Source organism: Nicotiana tabacum, chromosome 9, assembly GCF_000715075.1.
Source record: "Nicotiana tabacum cultivar K326 chromosome 9, ASM71507v2, whole genome shotgun sequence".
Taxonomy (NCBI): domain Eukaryota; kingdom Viridiplantae; phylum Streptophyta; class Magnoliopsida; order Solanales; family Solanaceae; genus Nicotiana; species Nicotiana tabacum.
Genome location: NC_134088.1, coordinates 280280 through 301283, shown reverse-complemented (window position 1 = coordinate 301283; position 21004 = coordinate 280280). Strand labels below are relative to the sequence as shown.

The 21004-nt window shown below is 34.5% G+C and overlaps 2 protein-coding genes across 2 annotated transcripts; one reads left to right on the top strand and one right to left on the bottom strand.

The window, feature by feature from the left end:
• The first annotated feature begins 9098 nt into the window (after window positions 1-9098).
• LOC107803969 (xyloglucan endotransglucosylase/hydrolase protein 24-like) lies at window positions 9099-11858 on the top strand. Its single transcript, NM_001325746.1, is given in 3 exon segments — window positions 9099-9405; window positions 10045-10238; window positions 11372-11858. Coding segments are annotated over 3 exon segments (861 nt in total). The 5' UTR covers window positions 9099-9132; the 3' UTR covers window positions 11766-11858.
• A 6350-nt stretch (window positions 11859-18208) lies between these two features.
• Window positions 18209-20653, bottom strand: LOC107803964 (putative xyloglucan endotransglucosylase/hydrolase protein 25). Its single transcript, XM_016627766.2, has 3 exons — window positions 20305-20653; window positions 19668-19861; window positions 18209-18808 (listed from the first exon to the last, which is right to left on the bottom strand). Exons 1-3 carry the CDS (start codon window positions 20587-20589, stop codon window positions 18445-18447), a joined length of 843 nt encoding a protein of 280 aa, XP_016483252.1. The 5' UTR covers window positions 20590-20653; the 3' UTR covers window positions 18209-18444.
• Between the last annotated feature and the right edge of the window lie 351 nt (window positions 20654-21004).

Here is a 21004-nt window from a genome sequence, read left to right as displayed (position 1 = left end):
TTTTTCAGTGGTGGTCGAATCTTATGGAGATTGCCTACGTATCATGACCCCGCATGAATCAGACCTTGCGTAGTTCGGACCAAATGAAAGGTAACAACAATAAGACACATTTTTTTTATCAATTTTCATAATAAAATAAACTGGGTTTCAAAGGTTGAAAGATGACCAACAAACTCAAAAATCAAACAACCCATATATTCTAGCCAAAAGATTTATAACCTCAAAACAAAAAGGCCAGCTTCCTTTCCCCGTTTGACAAATGCAACCAAACGGCTATTTTTGCAAATGTGCCCCCTTCCAAATCTCACATGAATTTTGAGGCCAGGGAGGATTATTTTGACACTTTACAAACTTGTCCGTTCTTTTACGAAAATAACCTTTTGACGATTGAAAGATACTCTAAGGCTATTTCGGCAAGAACGGTTTTAAGACGCGGCGGAAGCTGGCTCGGCTTTATTTTGACCAAAAATTCAAATGGTATTCACCTAACCGCTGACTCTTTGTTGTTTTTTTTTTCAAATTACAATAAAAACCGGGTGTTGTAAACACGGCCCTTCAGCACCTCGGGGACGAAGATTTTTAAGGCTGTGTGGGTCAACTAAACCAAAAATCCTAAACATGACCCAAAAGGTGGTTGTTTATGCAAAGTCAGCCTTCCGGCGCCCCTTTCGGGAACATTCGGCTATGTCTTGATAAAACAGCGTCACCCGACTTCTTTATGACAAAATTAAAATTTGACATGTTTTTTATTGGCTATTTTTAGCAAAAGGGGAGGTTGGACACCACTAGACTTATTTATGACAAAATAAAAAATTTTGACACGTTTTTTATTTATTTTTTTGGTTTTTGACTATTTTAGCAAAAAAGGGGGTTGGACCCGATGAAGGTTGCCTACGTATCTCACATCCGGTGAGAATCAAACCAGCGTAGTTCGGGCCAGATTGGATACGGGTGAGAAATAAAAAAATAACTAATTCAGAGAAAACATATCTTTTTTTTCTTTTGCTTTTTCTTAAAAGGTGATGAAACATGTAAAATCTTTTGGATTTTCTTTTTCCCTTTTTTTTATTTTTGATTTTTCATAAATGATAAAAAGTGCAAAGAATTTTTTTTTTTTTTGAATTTTTCATTTTTTTTAAATTTGTTTTTTTTAGATAAAAATGTAACAAAACATAACCGGGCCCTATTTGCTTTATCATTGATCCACCAAATGACCCTTTTACCCTTGAAGGAATGCAACATGTAGCACATAGGATGCATCAAGATGGTCTTTTTCATTTCAGGTTGCTAGCCCTAGACAGACCCAACCCCTGTGTTGAGTCCCCTAAGTCAAATACAACATGATGCAAATAATCGTTCCTACTAGGGATCCAGCATGAAGTCATGTTATTTTATGTTCAAAACTTGAGTCGATGTTCTAGACTGTGTACCCGAGCGGACAACTCAAGTCGAGGAGGGGGCAACTTACCGGGAACCAAAAGGTCATCCGGCTTCGTAACTTGTCCGACCTCTTTCTTATTTCAGGGTATGACACTAACAGAATAGGGAGTCTCAACCAGTAAGCACATCCCCGGAGGTGAAGAGAGAAGGGTGTCGGCACAGTTTATATACAGTTCAGATAATATAAAAGCGGTAACATTTAGCACATTTAGCATAAAACATGTAGGAAAATCAGATACAATTAAATATAACAATTTATCTAAGCTCGAATTCTGAACCCTGAACTAGAGATTCTGGGTTCGATGTCCCCAGCAGAGTCGCCAGAGCTGTCACACCTGCTTTTTCCGCCCCCGCGAGGGTACAAGGGAGTTTTTTCCGATTAAAGGACAATCGAAACGGGATTTATTTATTTATTTCAGAATCGCCACTTGGGAGATTTAGGGTGTCCCAAGTCACCAATTTTAATCCCGAATCGAGGAAAAGAATGACTATGTATTACAGTCTGCGCACCAGAAATCCGGATAAGGAATTCTGTTAACTCGGGAGAAGGTGTTAGGCATTCCCGAGTTCCGTGGTTCTAGCATGGTCGCTCAACTGTTGTAATGGCTAAAATATCTGATTTTAATACATGTTCAAAAAAAACTATAGTGCAATTTTAACTTTTAACCGCTTTTATTGTTATTATTATATTTTAAAGAGTGTGAACATCGTTTAAAAACATGTCTTTGGATTGCGTTACATAAAATGCATCCACGATCCGGAACATATTTTTATTCAATGTTTTGGGATTTGGATTTGGGTCGCATAAATGCGTACCCGTGTTTAAGAATGTATTATTATTATATCGCGCCTAAAGCGATTAGTGCTTTATTACTTTGGGGAAGGCCGTGAAATTTGCTAAATGGCCCATCCCGAAGTTTAAGTAATCAATTGAATTTTTATCGAGGCCCCCGCAATTTGTGTGTTTTATTTAGCGAGGCTCGTCTCATTTATTTTAAATGGACAAATCTTAAAGCGACTACATTTTGCTATTTAAAATTAGTCTCTAAAATGAATAAAGAAAATCCTAATTAATTACGTTTTTTATTTATTATTATTATTATTATTAAGAAAACATGACATGCTAATTGCTTGATTAATACAAATATTGATGAAAAAGGAATTTTATTCTTAATTTCGAAATTATAAATAAAATAAAAGCTCAACAACTAATATCCAAAAGAATCAAATATAGCTAGATTAAAACTCAGCATTGTTAAAAAAAATTATTGAGATTAATTATTCACAACCATTTGAAACTTGATTTAACCATAATTACTAAAGCTTATTAGAAAGTTTGTTAGACTTAAACGTTCTTCTAGTCTTGCTTGAACTCAAGTCATGCCTTAATGCCTAATTTACGAAGTTTTAATTTAAATTCATGTCTTAGCTAAATTTAGCTAGTTATTCATGATTAACCTACTGTTGATAATCTTGAAACCTTCATAACTAGTGAATTAACATGTTTTGCCGAACTGATTCATTAAAGACTAACTTAAGTTATTTTTTTTATTCCAGTTATTATTTAGTAATACATGGAATAGCTTAAATATAATCAACAAAAGGAAACAAAGAAAAACGAAATTAAAACTTCGGAATTTCATTCTTCATATGTATTCATGCTTCATATTTCGGATTACAATAACCAGCTTTTCAGTTGTGTACCGGATCGAAACGACGAACAACGACCAAACAAACAACGAACTTGACGATGAACTCACGACGTACAAGATCTTGACTCGACGAAAAACCCTCGACCAAACGAAGAAGACGGAGGGAAAGGAGCAGCAGCCCGCAGCTGGCCATGGCAGCATCAAGCTTGCTCGTCCATGGCAGAAACGTGAGCAGCAGTGACGAGCAGCTCGACGTGAAGATGGATGGGAAGAAGCAGCGTCGCGGCAGCAACAGCTGCGACCATGGCAGTAGCTGTCCGATGACGGGGACGACGGGGAGAAGAAGCAACATCGGCAGAACAGCGATGGGGAGGTTGACGATGAAGCAGCTGTCCGTCGAGGGGTGTTTGGACGTAAGGTTTGAGCTGGTCGACGAGCAAAACGCAGCAACAACGTTGCTCGTCAATGGCGGACGGTGGAGGGGTCTGGTTTTCCGGCGCTTGGACTGATCATTTGGAGGATGGTTGCCGGGCAGCCATGGTTGGGAGGGAGGTGAGCTTGAGGAAGAAGAAGAAGATAGGAGAGGGGGGGGCGGATGAGTTTTGGTCTCTTTTAGGGTTTTCCTTTTATTTTTTTGTTTTGTTTTGTGTCTTTGAAATGCAAGATAGGGGTATTGGGTCTTTTGGGTTATGGACTGGGTCGACCCAGTTCGAAATGGACTGGGTCGTAGGGAAGATTGGGCCATTTTTTGGGCCTGTGGCTTGAAATCGAAGAAGAGGCCCAATTCCGACTTTCTTTATATTTTCGCTCTCTTTTCTTCTTTTATTTCTCTAAAACTAAATTATAAAAATACTTAAACTATTATTAAGAACTAAATTAAGTTATAAAAGCGCAAATTAACTCCCAATAACAATTAACGCACAATTAAGTATTAATTAAGCATAAAATTGTATATTTGGACATTAAATGCTAAAAATGCAAACGATGCCTATTTTTGTAATTTTTAATTTTTGTAAAACAAATTCAATTACTAACAATTGTAGAATTAAATCCTACATGCAAAATGCGACATATTTTTGTATTTTTTATTAATTTAGCAAATAAACATGCACAGACAAATGCAAATAATTATTCAAAATATCACAAAATTGCACACCAAAGAAAAATCATTTTATTTTTGAATTTTTTCGGAGTAATTCTCATATAGGGCAAAAATCACGTGCTTACAATGGTGTGGCTGAAAGACGGAATCGTACTCTCATGGAAATGGTGAGAAGTATGATGTCAAGGACTAGCCTACCTGAGTCTCTTTGGGGTGAAGCCTTAAAAACAGCTAGCTATATCCTGAATAGAGTTCTTACAAAAACTTCTTGAAAACTCCCTTTGAACTATGGACAACCCGAAAACCTGGCTTGAACCATTTTCACATTTGGGGATGTCCAGCTGCAGTTCGTATTTATTCACCCATAGAAAAGAAAACTGATCCTAGAACTACCAGTTCTTTCTTTATAGGCTATTCTGATCACTCTAAAGGTTTTATGTTTTTCTGTCCTGGGCGTGGCACTGGAATCGTTAAGTCTATTAATGCAAAATTTCTTGAGCATGATGTTTGTGATTGTGATTGTTCATGTGGTAAGGAAATTATATTGAAAGAGAAGGAAGTCATTGTCCTTGTACCTGTTATACATGAAAAGGTGGTAAACCAACCTATTCATGATAGGGAGAATTAAGGGAATAACGACGTAGATCCCATAGTTCCTGAACAAAATGTACACAATGAACCATTCCGCAGGTCACAAAGAGAAAGAAGGTCTGCCATCTCTGATGATTTTATCGTGTATGTGACTGAAAATCTTAGTGATACTGGAGAGCTAACTGATCCTTTATCATATGCTCAAGCTATTTCCTCTCCATTTGTTGATAAATGGCGTGAGGCAATGAAAGATGAAATGCGCTCCATGGAACACAATGGAGTGTGGGAATTAGTTGAACTGCCTGAAGGTTTTAGACCTATTGGTTACAAATGGGTGTTTAAAACTAAAAGAGACTCTAAGGGAAACATAGACCGTTATAAAGCAAGGTTGGTTGCTAAGGGTTACACTCAGAAAGAAGGTATTGATTATAAAGAAACATTTTTTCCTATTTCATCCAAGGATGCATTTAGAATTGTGATGGCTCTTGTGGCTCATTTTGATTTAGAATTGCACCAGATGGATGTTAAAACTGCTTTCCGGAATATGAGTCTACTTGAAAAAGTTTACATGGTTCAACCTGAAGGGTTTAAAGAGACTGGTAAAAAATATCTAGTGTGCAAGCTTAACAAATCCATATATGGGATTAAACAAGCCTCCAGGCAGTGCTACTTGAAATTTGATGAAATTATTACAAAATTTTGAATTGTGGAGAATAAGCTTGATGAATGTGTATATCTTAAAATAGCTAATGGTAATTTCATTATCATGGTTCTCTATGTTGATGACATTCTGCTTGCCACATATGATTTGGGCTTGTTGAATGAGACCAAACAATTTTTGTCTAGGTCTTTTGATATGAAAGATCTTGGTGAAGCCTCTTTTGTTCTTGGGATAGAAATTAAAAGAGATAGGTCACGTGGTTTATTGGGTTTATCACAACGTTCCTATATTGAGAGTGTTCTTAAAACTTTCAATATGAAAGACTGTAGACCTGGTGTTGCACCTGTTGTAAAAGGGGATAAACTTAGTAAAGATCAATGTTCGAAAAATGAAGTTGAAATGAGAACAATGAAAGATGTTCCATATGCAAGTGTTGTTGGTTGTTTGATGTACATACAGGTTTGTACAAGGCCTGATATTGCATTTGTTGTTAACATGTTGGGAAGATTTTCTTCTAATCCTGGGTGGGCACATTGGGTGGCTGCAAAGAAAGTGATGAGATATCTACAATGCACCAAAGACTTCATGCTTGTGTACAAAAGGGTTGATTACCTGGATCTTCTAGTATATTCAGATTCTGATTTTGCTGGTTGTCAAGACACTATGAAATCAACTTCTGGATATACTTTTATGTTGGATGGAGGTGCTATTTCTTGGAAAAGTGAAAACAAAGCATCACTATTACATCTACAATGGAAGTTGAGTTTATTGCTTGTTTTGAGACTGCTTCACATGTTGTCTCGATAAAGAATTTTCTTACTAAATTGCAAATTATGGATTTTATATCTAAGCCGGTGACTATTTTCTGTGACAACAGTGCAGCTGTGTTCTTCTCCAAGAATAACAAGAGAACAAGAGGCTCTAAGCATGTTAGCCTTAAGTTTCTTAAGGTTAGAGACATGGTAAAAGAAGGTGATTTATGTATTGAGCATATTAGCACAAAATCTATGTTGGCTGATCCTTTGACTAAACGTCTTAGACCTGTAGTGTTTAATGAACATGCTAAAAATATGGGTATTTTAGAGTCTTTTGATGCGCTTTAGTCAGTGGAGTTACTTTGTAATTGCTGACTGAGATATTGCCTTTAATAAATCCTATTTTTATGCAAGCTTGTATTATTTGATATCTCTTATGCTTATGACTAACATGATAATTTATTTATTTTTATTTCCAATTGGACATTGCATAAACTCATGATATCTTTGAGTCTTGCGGCTTGTTGCCTTTATTATCCCGGGTAAGACACAAGGGAATCCTCCTGAGGTGATATGATTTTGTGTCACTTGGAGGCTCCTGAGGTGATATGGTTATAATATCACTTGGAGGATTATTTCTTTTAAGAGGTGTGAATATATTCACCTTGATTAGAAAGATAAAATGCTTAGCACATATGTTTGATCCATGTTGATGGAAATTCTAGCATATATGGTCGTAGATAGAATTCATACCTTAAAATGGTGTGATGCCTGCTACGATTCATTGTTAATCTTTCCTATTAAGATTGAATGGATTGTTATATAGGTCATTCTATCATTGGCTATGTGAGTAGTGTGGCCACCGTAGAGTCTAAAATCCTTTTTCAAAATGATTTTCTTAAAAACTCAAATATTTAAAATTGTTTTCTTGTCCTCAATTAATGTTGGCGTCCAAGTGGGAGAATGTTGGAATTTGGACTTACGTTAATTGGTTATAGCCTGAAAGGATAGTGACGTGGCCCAAGTGGTGGATAAATAAAAGGCCTAATATTAAATATCGTGTGTTGGATAAGTGAGGCCCAATAACTATTGGCTTGTGATGGGTAGGCACTCTTTATAAATAGAGGTCAACCCCCATTTCCCTAGCTATTAGAAAACCCTAGCGTATTCTGCCTCTTGAATACGTGGTAACGGTAGACGTCCCATCAGTCAAGTTCTCCGGGCTGTGAGAGCGAGTAGCTAGTGGATCGTGAAAGTTGGTCTCAGGCTTAATCGCCGTTTGTTGTCGCTGTTGTATCCATGGAGTTTAACGGCACTCTTCCTTAAACTCTGACTTTAGATTGATTCTACAATTGTGTCTTAATCTCTGCTATGGCTGTGATTTAATAATCTTACAGGAAGTTCATACACATGTGCTCTAATCTCCAGTATATTATGCTGGAACTTTTCGTGTGTTGGAGTTCCAACATAATATGCTGGAAGTTCATAAACAGGTGCACCGATCTCCAGTATATTATGCTGAAACTTTTAATGTTACAGCAAAATAATAGCTATTTTTTAATAACTTTACAAACACTAGTTATTTTTTATTTACCAGTTCCAAAGCTGGCTAACCCATCCTATTTTCACCAAATTTGCACATTCACTTCTGACTATGATTTAAGAATACCTCCATGTTGGGCTCCGTTAGGGATTAACGAAAGAACGAGACTATTTGCTAATAATGAAATTAATATTAGACCAAAAGCTTAACGAATATTATATGTGACCAAATTTGATCTTTGTCACTTCTTTATATGAACCTTCCCCATGTAAATAAAGCTAGTACTATTCAAAACTAGTAACATTAGTTCACCAAGTTGTTGGTTTCCAGCTGTGTTGATTGACCAAATGAAAAGGTCTTTTCTAGTAATATACTAAACAACACTTACCTATGATTCTTCAACTAGAAAGTAACACGTTGAAAAGCCAATGAGGAATGTACTAGAATACACGCAAAAGAAATATTTTATTGGTGAATACAACTTCAATATGAACCTATAGAAATTGCTAGAGTTTTCCTTTTTCTACGGACGGAGTCAAAATTTTAACTTTATGGATTCTGAATTTAGATCGACAATAATTTTATGTGTTCTGAATTTAATGTTTGTACATATTTAATTAATTTCTTAACACATATACGTTGTTTACCCATACGTTAAACATTAAAGTCTAGCATTTGTAGATGTCAAAGGAGAATTGCAATAGTGGTGAAATATGTCCATCTCCTTTCCTAATGTAAAATTAGACAAAACATAAACTTTTGATTGTATGAATCCCTATGTAATAAAAAAAGTTTTAAGAATATGGTTTCCTGAGTTCAATTTCAAAATATATGAACTACTTAAGCACCTCAAAACAAAATTAAAAGGGAAAGTTACACTTTTGATTGTTCGGTCAAAAGTATTTGTATTTATTATATATATAAGTTATACACTAATATAATTGTATATACATATTATGTATTTGTTGACAATTATTTTGATTGAGCGGTTATACAGGGTAAAAATCTCATATAAAAATAGTTAATTAGACTTTTTAAAATTAAAATTTATCACTCAATATGACACAAGAAAAGTCTAAAACCGTGTCCACTAGTACAAGAATTTGTAGTTTGTTTCTATGATGATGTCTAATGATGACCAAACTATTTTATTGGCTGGCTAAACTATCAAATTAAGCCACGTCATAGAAATGGGGCCCACCCACTGTTATAGTGGGAATAAACTATTTGCCAGCTGTCCTACTCCATTACCAAAATGGCCCTCCAATTTCTAGAAACCTTCTTTTAACCCCACCAACTTTCATTCCTTAACCCAACACCTCTATATATAGCATTTGGTTACAAATTACAATCCATCTTTGACTTGTAAAAACCAAATCAATTACCCAATGGCTTCTTTGTTAGCTCAATATTTGGTTTTTCTTGCCTTATGCTCTTTGCAATATCATAGTTTGGCTTATAATAACTTTAATCAAGATTTTGATGTTACATGGGGAGATGGTAGGGCAAAGGTTCTCAACAATGGAAAACTTCTTACTCTCTCCCTTGACAAAGCCTCTGGTTCCGGTATTCAATCCAAGAGAGAGTATTTATTTGGAAGGATTGATATGCAGTTGAAACTCGTACGTGGAAATTCAGCTGGCACTGTTACTACATATTACGTAAGTGTTATATCATAGTTATTCGAAGGGGAGGGACGTGTTGGAGTAACGGTAAAATTATTTTTCGAGTCGTGAAAGTAGTCACTAATGTTTGCATTAGGGTAGACTGTCTACATCATACCCCTTGGGGTGTGACCCTTCCTCGGATCCTGCTTGAATGCGGGAGTCTTTATGTACAAGGCTGTGCAACGGTAAAGTTGTCTCCGTTGTGACCTATAAGTCTCGGGTTCGAGTCATGGAAGCAGTCACTAATGCTTGTATTATGGTAGATTGTCTACATCATTACTTCTTGGGGTGCAACCCTTCCCCGGACCCTGCATGAATGCGGGAGTCTTTATGTATCAGGCTGTGCAACGGTAAAGTTGTCTCCGTTATGACCTATAGGTCTCGGATTCGAGCCGTGGAAGCAGACACTAATGCTTGTATTATGATAGACTATGCATATTATATCCCTTGGGGTGTGATCCTTCCATAGGCCCTGCATGAATAGGTTTTGTGTACCGGAATGCCTTATCTCATAGTTATTGGTGATGTTGTCATTTAATCTACATCAATAATTATGATCATATGGTAATTTTTTTTCTTATTTTTATATCATATGATTACTAAGATCTTGTTTTATTTTAATTTTCTATGTAGTTATCATCACAAGGGGCAACACATGATGAGATAGATTTTGAATTCTTGGGCAATCTTAGTGGTGATCCTTATATTATTCATACAAATGTTTACACTCAAGGCAAAGGTGACAAAGAACAGCAATTCTACTTATGGTTTGATCCAACTGCTGGTTTTCATACCTACTCCATTCTTTGGAACCCACAAACAATTATGTAGGTATCCTTTTACTATACAAACCAACAACAACAACCCAGTATAATCTCACTTAGTGGGGTCTGAGGAGGGTAGTGTGTACGCAGACCTTACCCCTACCCTGGGGTAGAGAGTCTGTTTCCGGCATCCTTCCCTCCAAAAACTTCCCACCTTGCTCTTGGATAGACTCGAACTCACAACCTCTTGGTCAGCATCCTTTTACTATACAAACCATATATCATTATTCATTAGAACCATTACTGCTCCTTCAATTTTATTTTATTTTGAAATAAAATTTACACAATTTGAAAACTATGGAAAAAATTACGTAAGATTTGCTAAGATAGTTAGTAATCAATGTATATTTTTTTTTTTAAAAAAAAAAAAGAGAAATTAAAGTTAAAAAAAATTAGCTTAACTCCTCAAATAGTAATGGTGTCATATATCCAAACTTATATATCTCTCTTGGTTTTTGCTCCTAAAGTTCTATAAATTTAACTTTATCTTTATTTTGACTTGCTCTATTTGACATTTCTTATAAAAATAACCAATATACTGGAATATTAAGCAAACTATAAGCTGAATAATGTTCATAATATTGATATAACTAGTTAGAATCAGGACGCACGAGAATTTAATTAAGGGCCCATTTGGCCATAAAAAAGTTTATTTTTTCCGATTTATTTTTTATTTTTTTCAGAATCAGTATTTGGTCATGAAAATTTTAAATTACACTTGCAGTTGAATTTCGAAATTTTTCAAAAATTTGAAAAACTCCAAAAAAGTTATTTTTCAAAATTTTCACTTCAAATCACTCACAAAAATTCAGAAACAACTCAAATTGTATTCATGTCCAAACACATCTGTGATTTTCAAATACATTTTCACTTATATTTTTTCTTTTTTTTTTTTAATTTCACAATTCTTATGTTCAAGCGCCCACTAAATCTAATAAATTATTGTTAATTCTTAATATTTGAATATGTAACAGCAACAACAACAACAACAACCACCATAACTATTGCTCCTATGCCTCAGTCCCAAAACAAATTGTCTTGGTTAATAGTTGAACATGACATTATTTTATTTCTGCTTCTACAAATTGACAAAAACTTATACATATATTTTTATGTTTGATTTACCAATTTTGTAGATTTTATGTGGATGGCACACCTATAAGAGTGTTCAAGAACATGAAGTCAAGAGGAATACCATACCCAAACAAGCAACCAATGAGAGTATATGCAAGTCTATGGAATGCAGATGATTGGGCTACTAGGGGTGGCCTAATTAAAACAGATTGGTCCAATGCTCCATTTATAGCCTCTTTTAGAAATTTCAAAGCCAATGCTTGTGTTTGGGAATTTGGAAAATCATCATGTAATAGTAGCACAAATCCATGGTTTTTTCAAGAACTTGATTCAACAAGCCAAGCTAAGTTACAATGGGTGCAGAAAAATTATATGGTTTATAATTATTGTACTGATATTAAAAGGTTTCCTCAAGGTTTTCCTCTAGAATGTAATTTCAACTCCACAACTAGTTAAAATTGTTTTGTATATTAGTCTTGGTAATTATCAAATTCCTCTTGTAATTGACGGAATTCATTTTCAGAGATAATAAATTACAAATAGAATCATGTAATAAGATGTAATGCTACATGAATAGGACAATCGCAGTGCAAATACAATATTTCTTGTCTTTGTAAGTTTTTTGAGTTTTGTAATAAATGAAGTTTCATTCGGACTTCGTCTGTGTTATTGTGATAGGTACTCTGTCTTATTTTATGCGACAAAATTATTATATTGTAATAACCCTAATTTAATTTAGGGGTTATTTGGTAATTTGACCAAAAAAAAGAAATTAATTAATATAAAAGAAGAAGACAAAAAAAAAACACTTAAAAAGAAGCGAAAAAAACATAAACGCTGGTTGAAAGTTGGAACAGAAGCAAAACGCAAAAGCAGAAAAAGAAAATGTAGTAGGAGAAAAGAAAAGAAAGGGAGAAAAAGAGAAGAGAAAAATAGGGATTTTCTGCTCAAATCTTCAAGATAATGATCCTAAACTTTTATTTGAGTTTATTACGTAATTATGGGAAGAATTTTATGATAGAAATATGGAGAAATTTTCAGAATTTGCGAAAGCCTAGCCCTGGAGTTCTTCAACCTAATTCATGAATATGAAAGGACAAACGTTATCAAAATTTGATTTTAAGTAGTGTTCTGGAATCCTCTCGTGGAAAAGAATCCGTTGGTGGTCATGGCATGAGAATTCCGACATGTTAACTTTTTGTGTCAACCTTTGACTACAAGTTGGACTTGCTCTAAAAATTAAATGGATATTCACTTAAGGGTTTTTGATCATTCTTTTTGGTGAAGAAATTTTTTTTATTTCATCACCTCGAAACTATTACAGGCTTTTTTCCTCAGTACTTTCCTCTTTTCTCCTATTTCTTTCTATATACATATACATTAGCTATGTACTCCTTGTCATCAAAACATTATTTTTTCTATCTATCTTATCTTATATTTCTGCATTATCTTCTCAATCCATTCTCTTTCTTGAACACTTGTCTTGCTCTTCAAATAGGCGAGCTTCCTCAGTCTGCATTCTTGTTTAATCTGACTTAGTATGTAGGTAGTGGTGGATAGTTTGAAGTTCCATACAGCAGTGTTCCTAGCATTCCATATTCAGTACATCAGGGCAGCCAATATAGCAGTAGCAACTTCCCTGCATTTCTTTCCTTTGACTAGTCTGATCACTCTTTTTCATATCCCTGTTATCTCTGTCTTTTGTATACCTATGCTCATTCAGTTTAACACCTTCCTTAAGCACTACTGTGAGAATACACATTCAAAGAATAAATGTTGGATAGTCTCCTCTTCTGTTCCACATATTGGGCACCTATCTTCTTGACTAATGCACATACGATATGATCTGGTTTTTGTCAGCAGTCTTTGATGCATAGTGAGTCAGCAAATAAAACTATGCTTGGGTAGGTTCATATTGTTCCATACTCATCTTCTCTATACCCACTTTTCCTTTTCTCCAATTCTCCATGTATATCTAAGGCTGTATTGTGGTCCGGGCCAAGCCCGGGACCGGCCCGGGACCCCGAGACCATGGGCTAAACGAGTTGGTCCAAACGATCCGGTCCCATGCGGTCCTAGGAGCCCACTGTAGGCTGGTCCTCCATGTTGAGACTAGCCCGGGATCGGCTGGCGGGCCTGGGCCGGTTCAACAGGGCCTAACAGCCCCAACGACTATTTTTTTTAAAAAAATTGGCCAACGATTGGAAGTTTAAAAACTAGCTGTTGGCCTGTAATTTAGCCGTTTGGCTTTATAAAAAATATCCATTTGGCCCCCAAACTTTGTTTTAACCCCAAACTTTTTATAATTACACTTTTTTTCCTATTCTCAACTATAAATACCCCCTCATTCTTTCATTTTTACTCACAAAATCATCAATCTCTCTCTAATTTTCTTCTATAATTCCTTACTTTATTATTGCAATTTGTGAAAAATTGTGAAGTTGGTGAATTGAAGTATTCAATTCTTCAACGATATACAATTTTCAAGAAGTTGTTCGTCAATTCGGTAAACTCGTTCCAACTCTTAAGTTTTAATATTATAGTTTTGTTTGTTTTAGTTTGTATAATTATAATTAATATGGACTTTTCTTTGAAAAAAATATTTGGTGGTAAGGGTAAGGGAAAATCTAAAATTGGTGAATCTAGTGGCCAAGCTACTACTCCTCCCCCAGCTCCCCGACGCAGACCTGTTACTCCTCCACCTATTATTTTTGATAGTGATAACCCTTATTTTCAATTTACCGATAGTCAATTTTGCCATGATATTGCACCAGGTCAACAATTAAATAATGAATATATGAATGCTCTTTATGGTAATCCAACTATCGATGAAAATGATGGTTTAGATGAAATGCAACCGGATTTAGATGATACACCTACTAGTCCTATTGTTACCCCAACTGATAATAATTCAAATGATGCCCCGCCTGACCCTCCTATATTACCCCCTACTTTGAATAGACAACCTTCTAGATGGCCCGAAACATATTTTGTTTGGCACTTTTTTTACTCAACTAAGAGATCAAAATAAGGCTAAGTGTAAAACTTGTGGGTCTTTGATGGCTCATAAATATATTGGAGACCATAGCGGTACAGGTACTTTGACTAGACACATAAAGACACACCCTAGAGATAAAGCTAGATATCTTCAAATGAAAGCTGCGCAAGAGGGGACAAGTGTAGGTACTGAGGTTAACCCTAGTACCGGGTCAAATCTAATTCAACGGGGAATTAATACTGTTACCGGTGGCATGTTATATTACGATCCAAATAAAGATCGTGAAGAATTGGCAAAATAGTTACTGTTATGTGCTTACCCTATAATTTTCCTTCTAACCCTCACTTTGTACATTATATTAGAAGAGTTTTTAATCCTACTTATAAAGGATGGTCTCGCGTAACCGTAAAGAACGATATTTATAAATATAAACATGAATATGAATAATATTTGCGCTATTTATTTACTCATATAAATTATCGCGTTGTTATTACTATTGATATTGGTAGAAGTGATAATGACTGTGATTATCTTACTGTTACCACTTATTGAATTGATGAGGAATGGAAAATGCAAAAATGCATTATTGCTTATAGAATAATTAATTCACGTCACACAGGTAAATTTATTGCTTACACAGTTGCAGATATTTGTAGATATTTTTGCATTAAAGATAAAATAATGTCAGTTTTAATGGAAAATGCTTCTAGTAACACTAATGCTATAGGCTTGCTTACAACTACACTAAATCTTGCATTTAGTAATATTTTCCATGTTAGATGTATTTGTCAAATTTACCATTTAATCGTCGGTGATGGTATGAAAATATTAAATGTTGAAATTAAAAAAGGTTAAAATCGCTCTTAATTGGCTTTTTTATTCAAACCGTAGAAGTAGACTTGGAGAATATTTTAAAAAATGTGATGAATTTGACCTTAGAGAAAGAATGATTCCTAAACCTTGTCCGACTAGATGGAATTACTTATATGAAAGTTTAGTTGTTACTTGGAAAAATCAATACTCTTTAGAGATTGGATCCGTTCGGAAAGAAGAAATTTTGGACTTGTTGAATCACAACCGAAGATAGACGAAGCTTATGAAGAAATGCTAGCGGAACTTGCGGAGGATGTTGCTTCACCCGTAAACGATGATGAACAAGCTTCTTTTCCACCACCACTAACGGAAATTCCTCCGAACCTTGAAGGATTTATGAAATTTGTTAGAGATAATACATAGACTAATATGTAACTTGTATTTTGGCACATCTTCATTAGTTTTTTTTTCTTTTAATGGTGGTATTAGCACCTTGTTGTGCTCGTTCCATTGGGGGGAGGAAGACTAAGAAAGATATTGCCATTTTTTGTTAATGTTGTAATAATAAAAATTATAAGGCATTCCCTTGAATATTTCTTTGCAATTTTTTGTGTGTTTAAATTTGAATTAGAAGATTTTAGTCACAATTATATAATATATTTACAAGAAACTGCATTAGATAAAAAAAAATCAAAAAATCTTATATAAGGCAATATACTATATATGGCAATTTCTTGTAAATTATCTAATATGTATGTATATGTATATATATATATATATATATATATATATATATATATATATATATAATTTACAAGAAATTGCCTTAGATAAAAAAAATAGCCTTGAACACTTAGGCTCGTTTAGGCCCGGCCCATTTAGCTCGGGACCATGTGGGCTTAGGACCACAGTGGGCCAGTTCCACCCTCCAAGACTGTTAAGCCCGGGATCGTTTGGTCCGGGACCGCCAGAGCCCAGCCCGCCAAAGTCCGGGACCGTTTGGCCCGACCCGTTTAGCCCATTTAGGCCCAGGACCGGACCACAATACAGCCTTATGTATATCCCTCCTTAATTGTGTACTGTCCATTGGCACTGCTCCACAAATTCTGATTATATCCAGGAGCAAATATTTCTTTGTTCCTGCATATTTTCTTCTAGTACCAGCAAGCATCATTGGGGCATTTGTACTGCCACCAATCCTTCTCCTTTAAGTAGACATTGTTGATCCATTTCACCCATAGATTGTCAGTTTTTTGAGCAACATTCCATACATATTTTGCAATAGCAGCTTCATTTCATTTTATTATGTCTGTTACCCCTAAGCCTCTATCTAAACTCGTTTTTGTGTAGTTTGAGGTGATCCAGAGACTCGAGAGTATAGTTTTGAGTTATTGAAAAGGTGCTTGGATTATGAATTCGGGGTAAGTGAGACTTTAGCTTTGATATGCTTTTCCAAAAACTCGTTTTGAAAGTATATTTTGTCTGTCTGGTCTATGTGTTGGAACGAGCGTGCGCTTAGCAGAATCGGTGGTCTTTGACCAGCCACAAATATATATTATTTTGTAAAAAGCTAAAATAATTTAATAAGTAATATGTGGTGTGATGTGATGTGGCATAGCCTCGTGCTATGGCGTTGAGGCATTAGAAATTATTTTTTCGCTGCCGTAATATATTTGGGGCGTTGTGTATGCCACCGTGGTAGATTTGGGGCATTGTGTATACTGTCATGGACTCTTTGCGGTATCTAGTTAATTTTCTGCACTGCCATTTATGACAAGTCCTTAGTGTAAATTGCGCTGAGATATATAATATTGTTGTTGAATAATTGTTTTGACCTTATTGAGTAATTATATGGTGAAAGAATTTATGTGCATATTATTTATGTGCTCGTTGTGTGTTTGTATTTTCTAACACTTGTTCCAAAGATAGTTAGAGTAGCTGGTCGAGGATCTTAATTACTATGTTATATTTACGTACAACTCACTCCTTACCTGCATGTCTATGCAGATATTAAGAAGATGGAGCTAGTAGCTGATGAGTTCGATAGAGTGGATTCAGTTATTGAAGTGAGTCGCCGCATTGTTCATGGAGGCTATCAAAAGAGTCTTTATCATTTGTTCATATGATATCCTTTGTAATTCTTTTAGATGCTCCATGGTCTAGGGTGTGATTTGGGCTATAGTTTCTAATATATTTCGAGATATTAATTATTCGTAATTAATTATCAGATTATTTAGATGCTCGTTTAATTGATCAAATGTTGCAGATTAATAGATAAGATATGAAAATATTATTCGCCTGGCGGGTGGTGTGTGCTGGGTGTTAGTTACGTCTAAGGGGTAATTTGGGACGTGAAATATATGAAATGAGCGAAAATAATTTTTCTTTAACCGTAATTTTTCGTATGTCTTTTAAATATTTTGAGTTACTAATTATTGTAACTTATAATATTATTTATATAATTTTTAAATATGTAAATTATATTTTAATATACGTGAAGATTTTATGTTCGAATTCCCACAGTTGAATCCCATATAAAATTGGACGGAATTATAATCTGTTTTTTCTTTCACTTGTACAGAGATCAAATTCAAGGACAACCATCATACAAATAGCTAGCTTTACCCATAAAGGAACTTACATAGTTTATATTAACATGAAACGACATGTTTAAGTCATGTGTAAGCAAACTCTAAATAGTTGAAACTTATAACATGGTAAAAATAAGTCAAAGCATTTTAATTTTTAATGCGGGGAAAACCTTAACAAATCATGAAATTTCAATTAAAAATATATATTTTAAAATATCAAAAACCTGGAAAAGGCAAAAAGTCCACATTTTCTAATGAAAATGAAGGGAGTACACTTTTTAGAAAAAAGAATATAAAAACCAATAATAATATATGTATTCAATATTTTTACTTCTTAAAACATTGTTATATTTCTAATTCATAGTAAAATTTTAAACGAAATACTTATATGATATTAATCCAAATATTAGTAAAGAGTATAAAAATGGTACAAATTCGAACCGATTTATCAAAAACAAAAGGAAAATAAATAAGTCAATGCGGAGAACATTTTCATATATAGCAATACTAACACGTTACATATATTATTTACACAAATACTTTCAATAACAACAAACATAGAATTGCAACATTCCTCCCTTACCACTTAGCTACAAAAGCTAAGCCTCAACATAAATTAAGGAGAAAATAAAATAAAATAAAAGCCACAGAAAGAGAGGAGGCTATTAATATAGACTAAATATTCTACATATTTTATTTCTAATTTTTTTCATAATTAAGTTACTACATATTATTAAGTGGTACTACACTCTAGAGGAAAACCCTGAGGAAATCTCTTAGTATCAGTACAATAATTATATATCATAAACTTTTGCTGCACCCATCTTAATCTTTCTTGACTCACAGGATCCAATTTTGCTGCTAAAATTGAGCAAGAAGAATTAGAATTATTAGTGCAAGTATGAGCATTGAAATTTCTATAAGAGGCAGAGAAAGGGGCATTGCTCCAATCAGTCTTGATTAAACCACCCCTTGTGGCCCATTCATCAGCATCCCATAAACTTGAGTATAACTTCATTGGTTGGGATTTTGGAAATGCCACACCTTTATCTTCCAAATTCTTGAATTCTCTTATTGGGACATTGTCCACTGAAAATCTGAAAAAAAAATTGAATTTGGAGACAAAAAAAGATTGTCAATATGTGCAGTTTAAATTCAACATACTTATAGTATTTAAGAATATTTTTTGCATTATCAGATCATCAAAAAGATAACTACCGTTAACTGTTCTTGAAAGACAAGAATAATAATACGAAAAATAAGGTTCGTTACCATATTAGTCGGAGCAAGGAGCCAGGATTTGAACTGTATATATTCTAAATTATATGATAGCAGATACAACTTCAGCTAACCGAGGACATGACTCTTGATAGGAGGACGTAAAGGTTGACGATTAGGTAGATGGTTAGTAAGTTACTGAGCGTTTTTTCTTTTCCATACCAGTAATATTCGTATTGCTCTTGCATTCTTTTAGGCTTAGTTTTTACTATATGTTGTTCTATTTCTTTCTCCTATCCACTTTATTGTCTCTTTCGCTTCCGTTTATTCAATATCGTGTTGTTGGTACTTGTTGCTATTGTTTCTTTTTTATATTTTATTGTGCTTAGGGTCTATCGAAAACAATCTCTTTACCTTCATAAAAGTAGGAATAAAAGTAGAGATAAGATCGCGTACATTCTATCCCGAGAGATAAGGTCGCGTACATCCTATCCCGACCCGATCCCGACCCTACTTGTGGGATTCTCACCAGGTTTGTTGCCGACATAAGGTGATAAGGTGTTACTAAATGAGTTCTGAATTTAATCTTTTGAAATGTCAATATAGATAAGTTAAAGAGTACATATTATAGGGGAAAAAACTCTTGGCCTAGTTACTATTTTCGTGGTACACAAACACATATTTAGATGTAAAAGAAACACGTAACTTCTTTAAAAAAAAAATAGTTAGACTACTTACACAATCGTTTGTGGATTCCAAAGGACAGAGTAAGTGTGGAAATCTGCAGTAGGATCAAACCACAAATGAAATTGCTGCTCTCTTTCACCTTTGCCTTGTGTATACACATTTGTATGCACTGTGTATGGCTCTCCACTCAAATTCCCAAGAAACTCAAAGTCTATCTCATCATGGTTTGATCCTTGTGATGACAACTAAATTCACAAAAAAAAAAAAAAAACATATCAAAAAAATAACAAATAAAATATCAAAACCTTTTTTTTGGGAAAAAATAATTTATAATAATAATGTTAAAAAAGGGAGTCTGGTGCACTAAGCTTTCGCAGTGCGAGGTCTGAAAAAAGATCGGACCATAAGGGTTTATTGTACGCAGTCTTTCCCTGCATTTCTGCAGAAGGCTGTTTTCACGGATCGAACCAGTAACCTCTTGATCATGTGACGACAACTTTACTAAACTTCTGCTATGCGCGGGATCTGAAAAAAAGACCAGATCACCACAAGGATCTATTGTACGCAACCTTAGAAAATGCAGGAGGCTATTTTCATGGGTTAAACCCTAACCTCCTATCACATGGTTACGCCAAGACTTCATTTTAATAATAATCTAATGCAAAAAAAAAAAAAAAAAAAAAATTACATAGTAAGCAGTGACAGTGCCAGCAGAATTCCCAGGGACCAATTTGATTTGCATATCAATTTTACCAAACAAGTATTCTTTCTTTGATTCAAAACCAGAGCCAGAAGTATTATCAAGTGTAAGAGTAAGAAGCTCCCCATTATTTAGTATTTTTCCCCTATCATTTCCCCACGTAATACCAAAATCTTGATTAAGATCACTAGCAGAATATTCAACAACCAAACAACTTATAAATATTACTACAAGCAAACTAAGTTTAATATTAAAGGAAGACAAAGAAGTCATTTTCAGAGTATATATTTGGAAACTGTTTAAGTGTTATTAGTGGAATGAGAATGAAAAATGGAATTGCATTGCCTTTTTATAGAGGAATGAAAATGGAAGAGACAAAATTGTGTCCTGAAAAGGAGGTTCAATGGATGCCATGTGTAGGTAAAAAGGAACAAAGAGTGATCGACGTACAGCTTGCATATAAAATGGCTGAGTAGATAAGGGTAAGTTTGTGAATATAAAATGGTTAAATTAATAAATAGCTCGGTTTATTCATAACTCCATTAAAAAAAAATATGATGCATTAAACTTTCGTTATATATGGGATCCGAGAAAGGACCGAATCATAAGAATCTTGCATGCAGTCTTATAAAAGGCTCTTTTCACGGCTCGAATTCATAACTTTCTAGTAACATGACATCAACTTTAT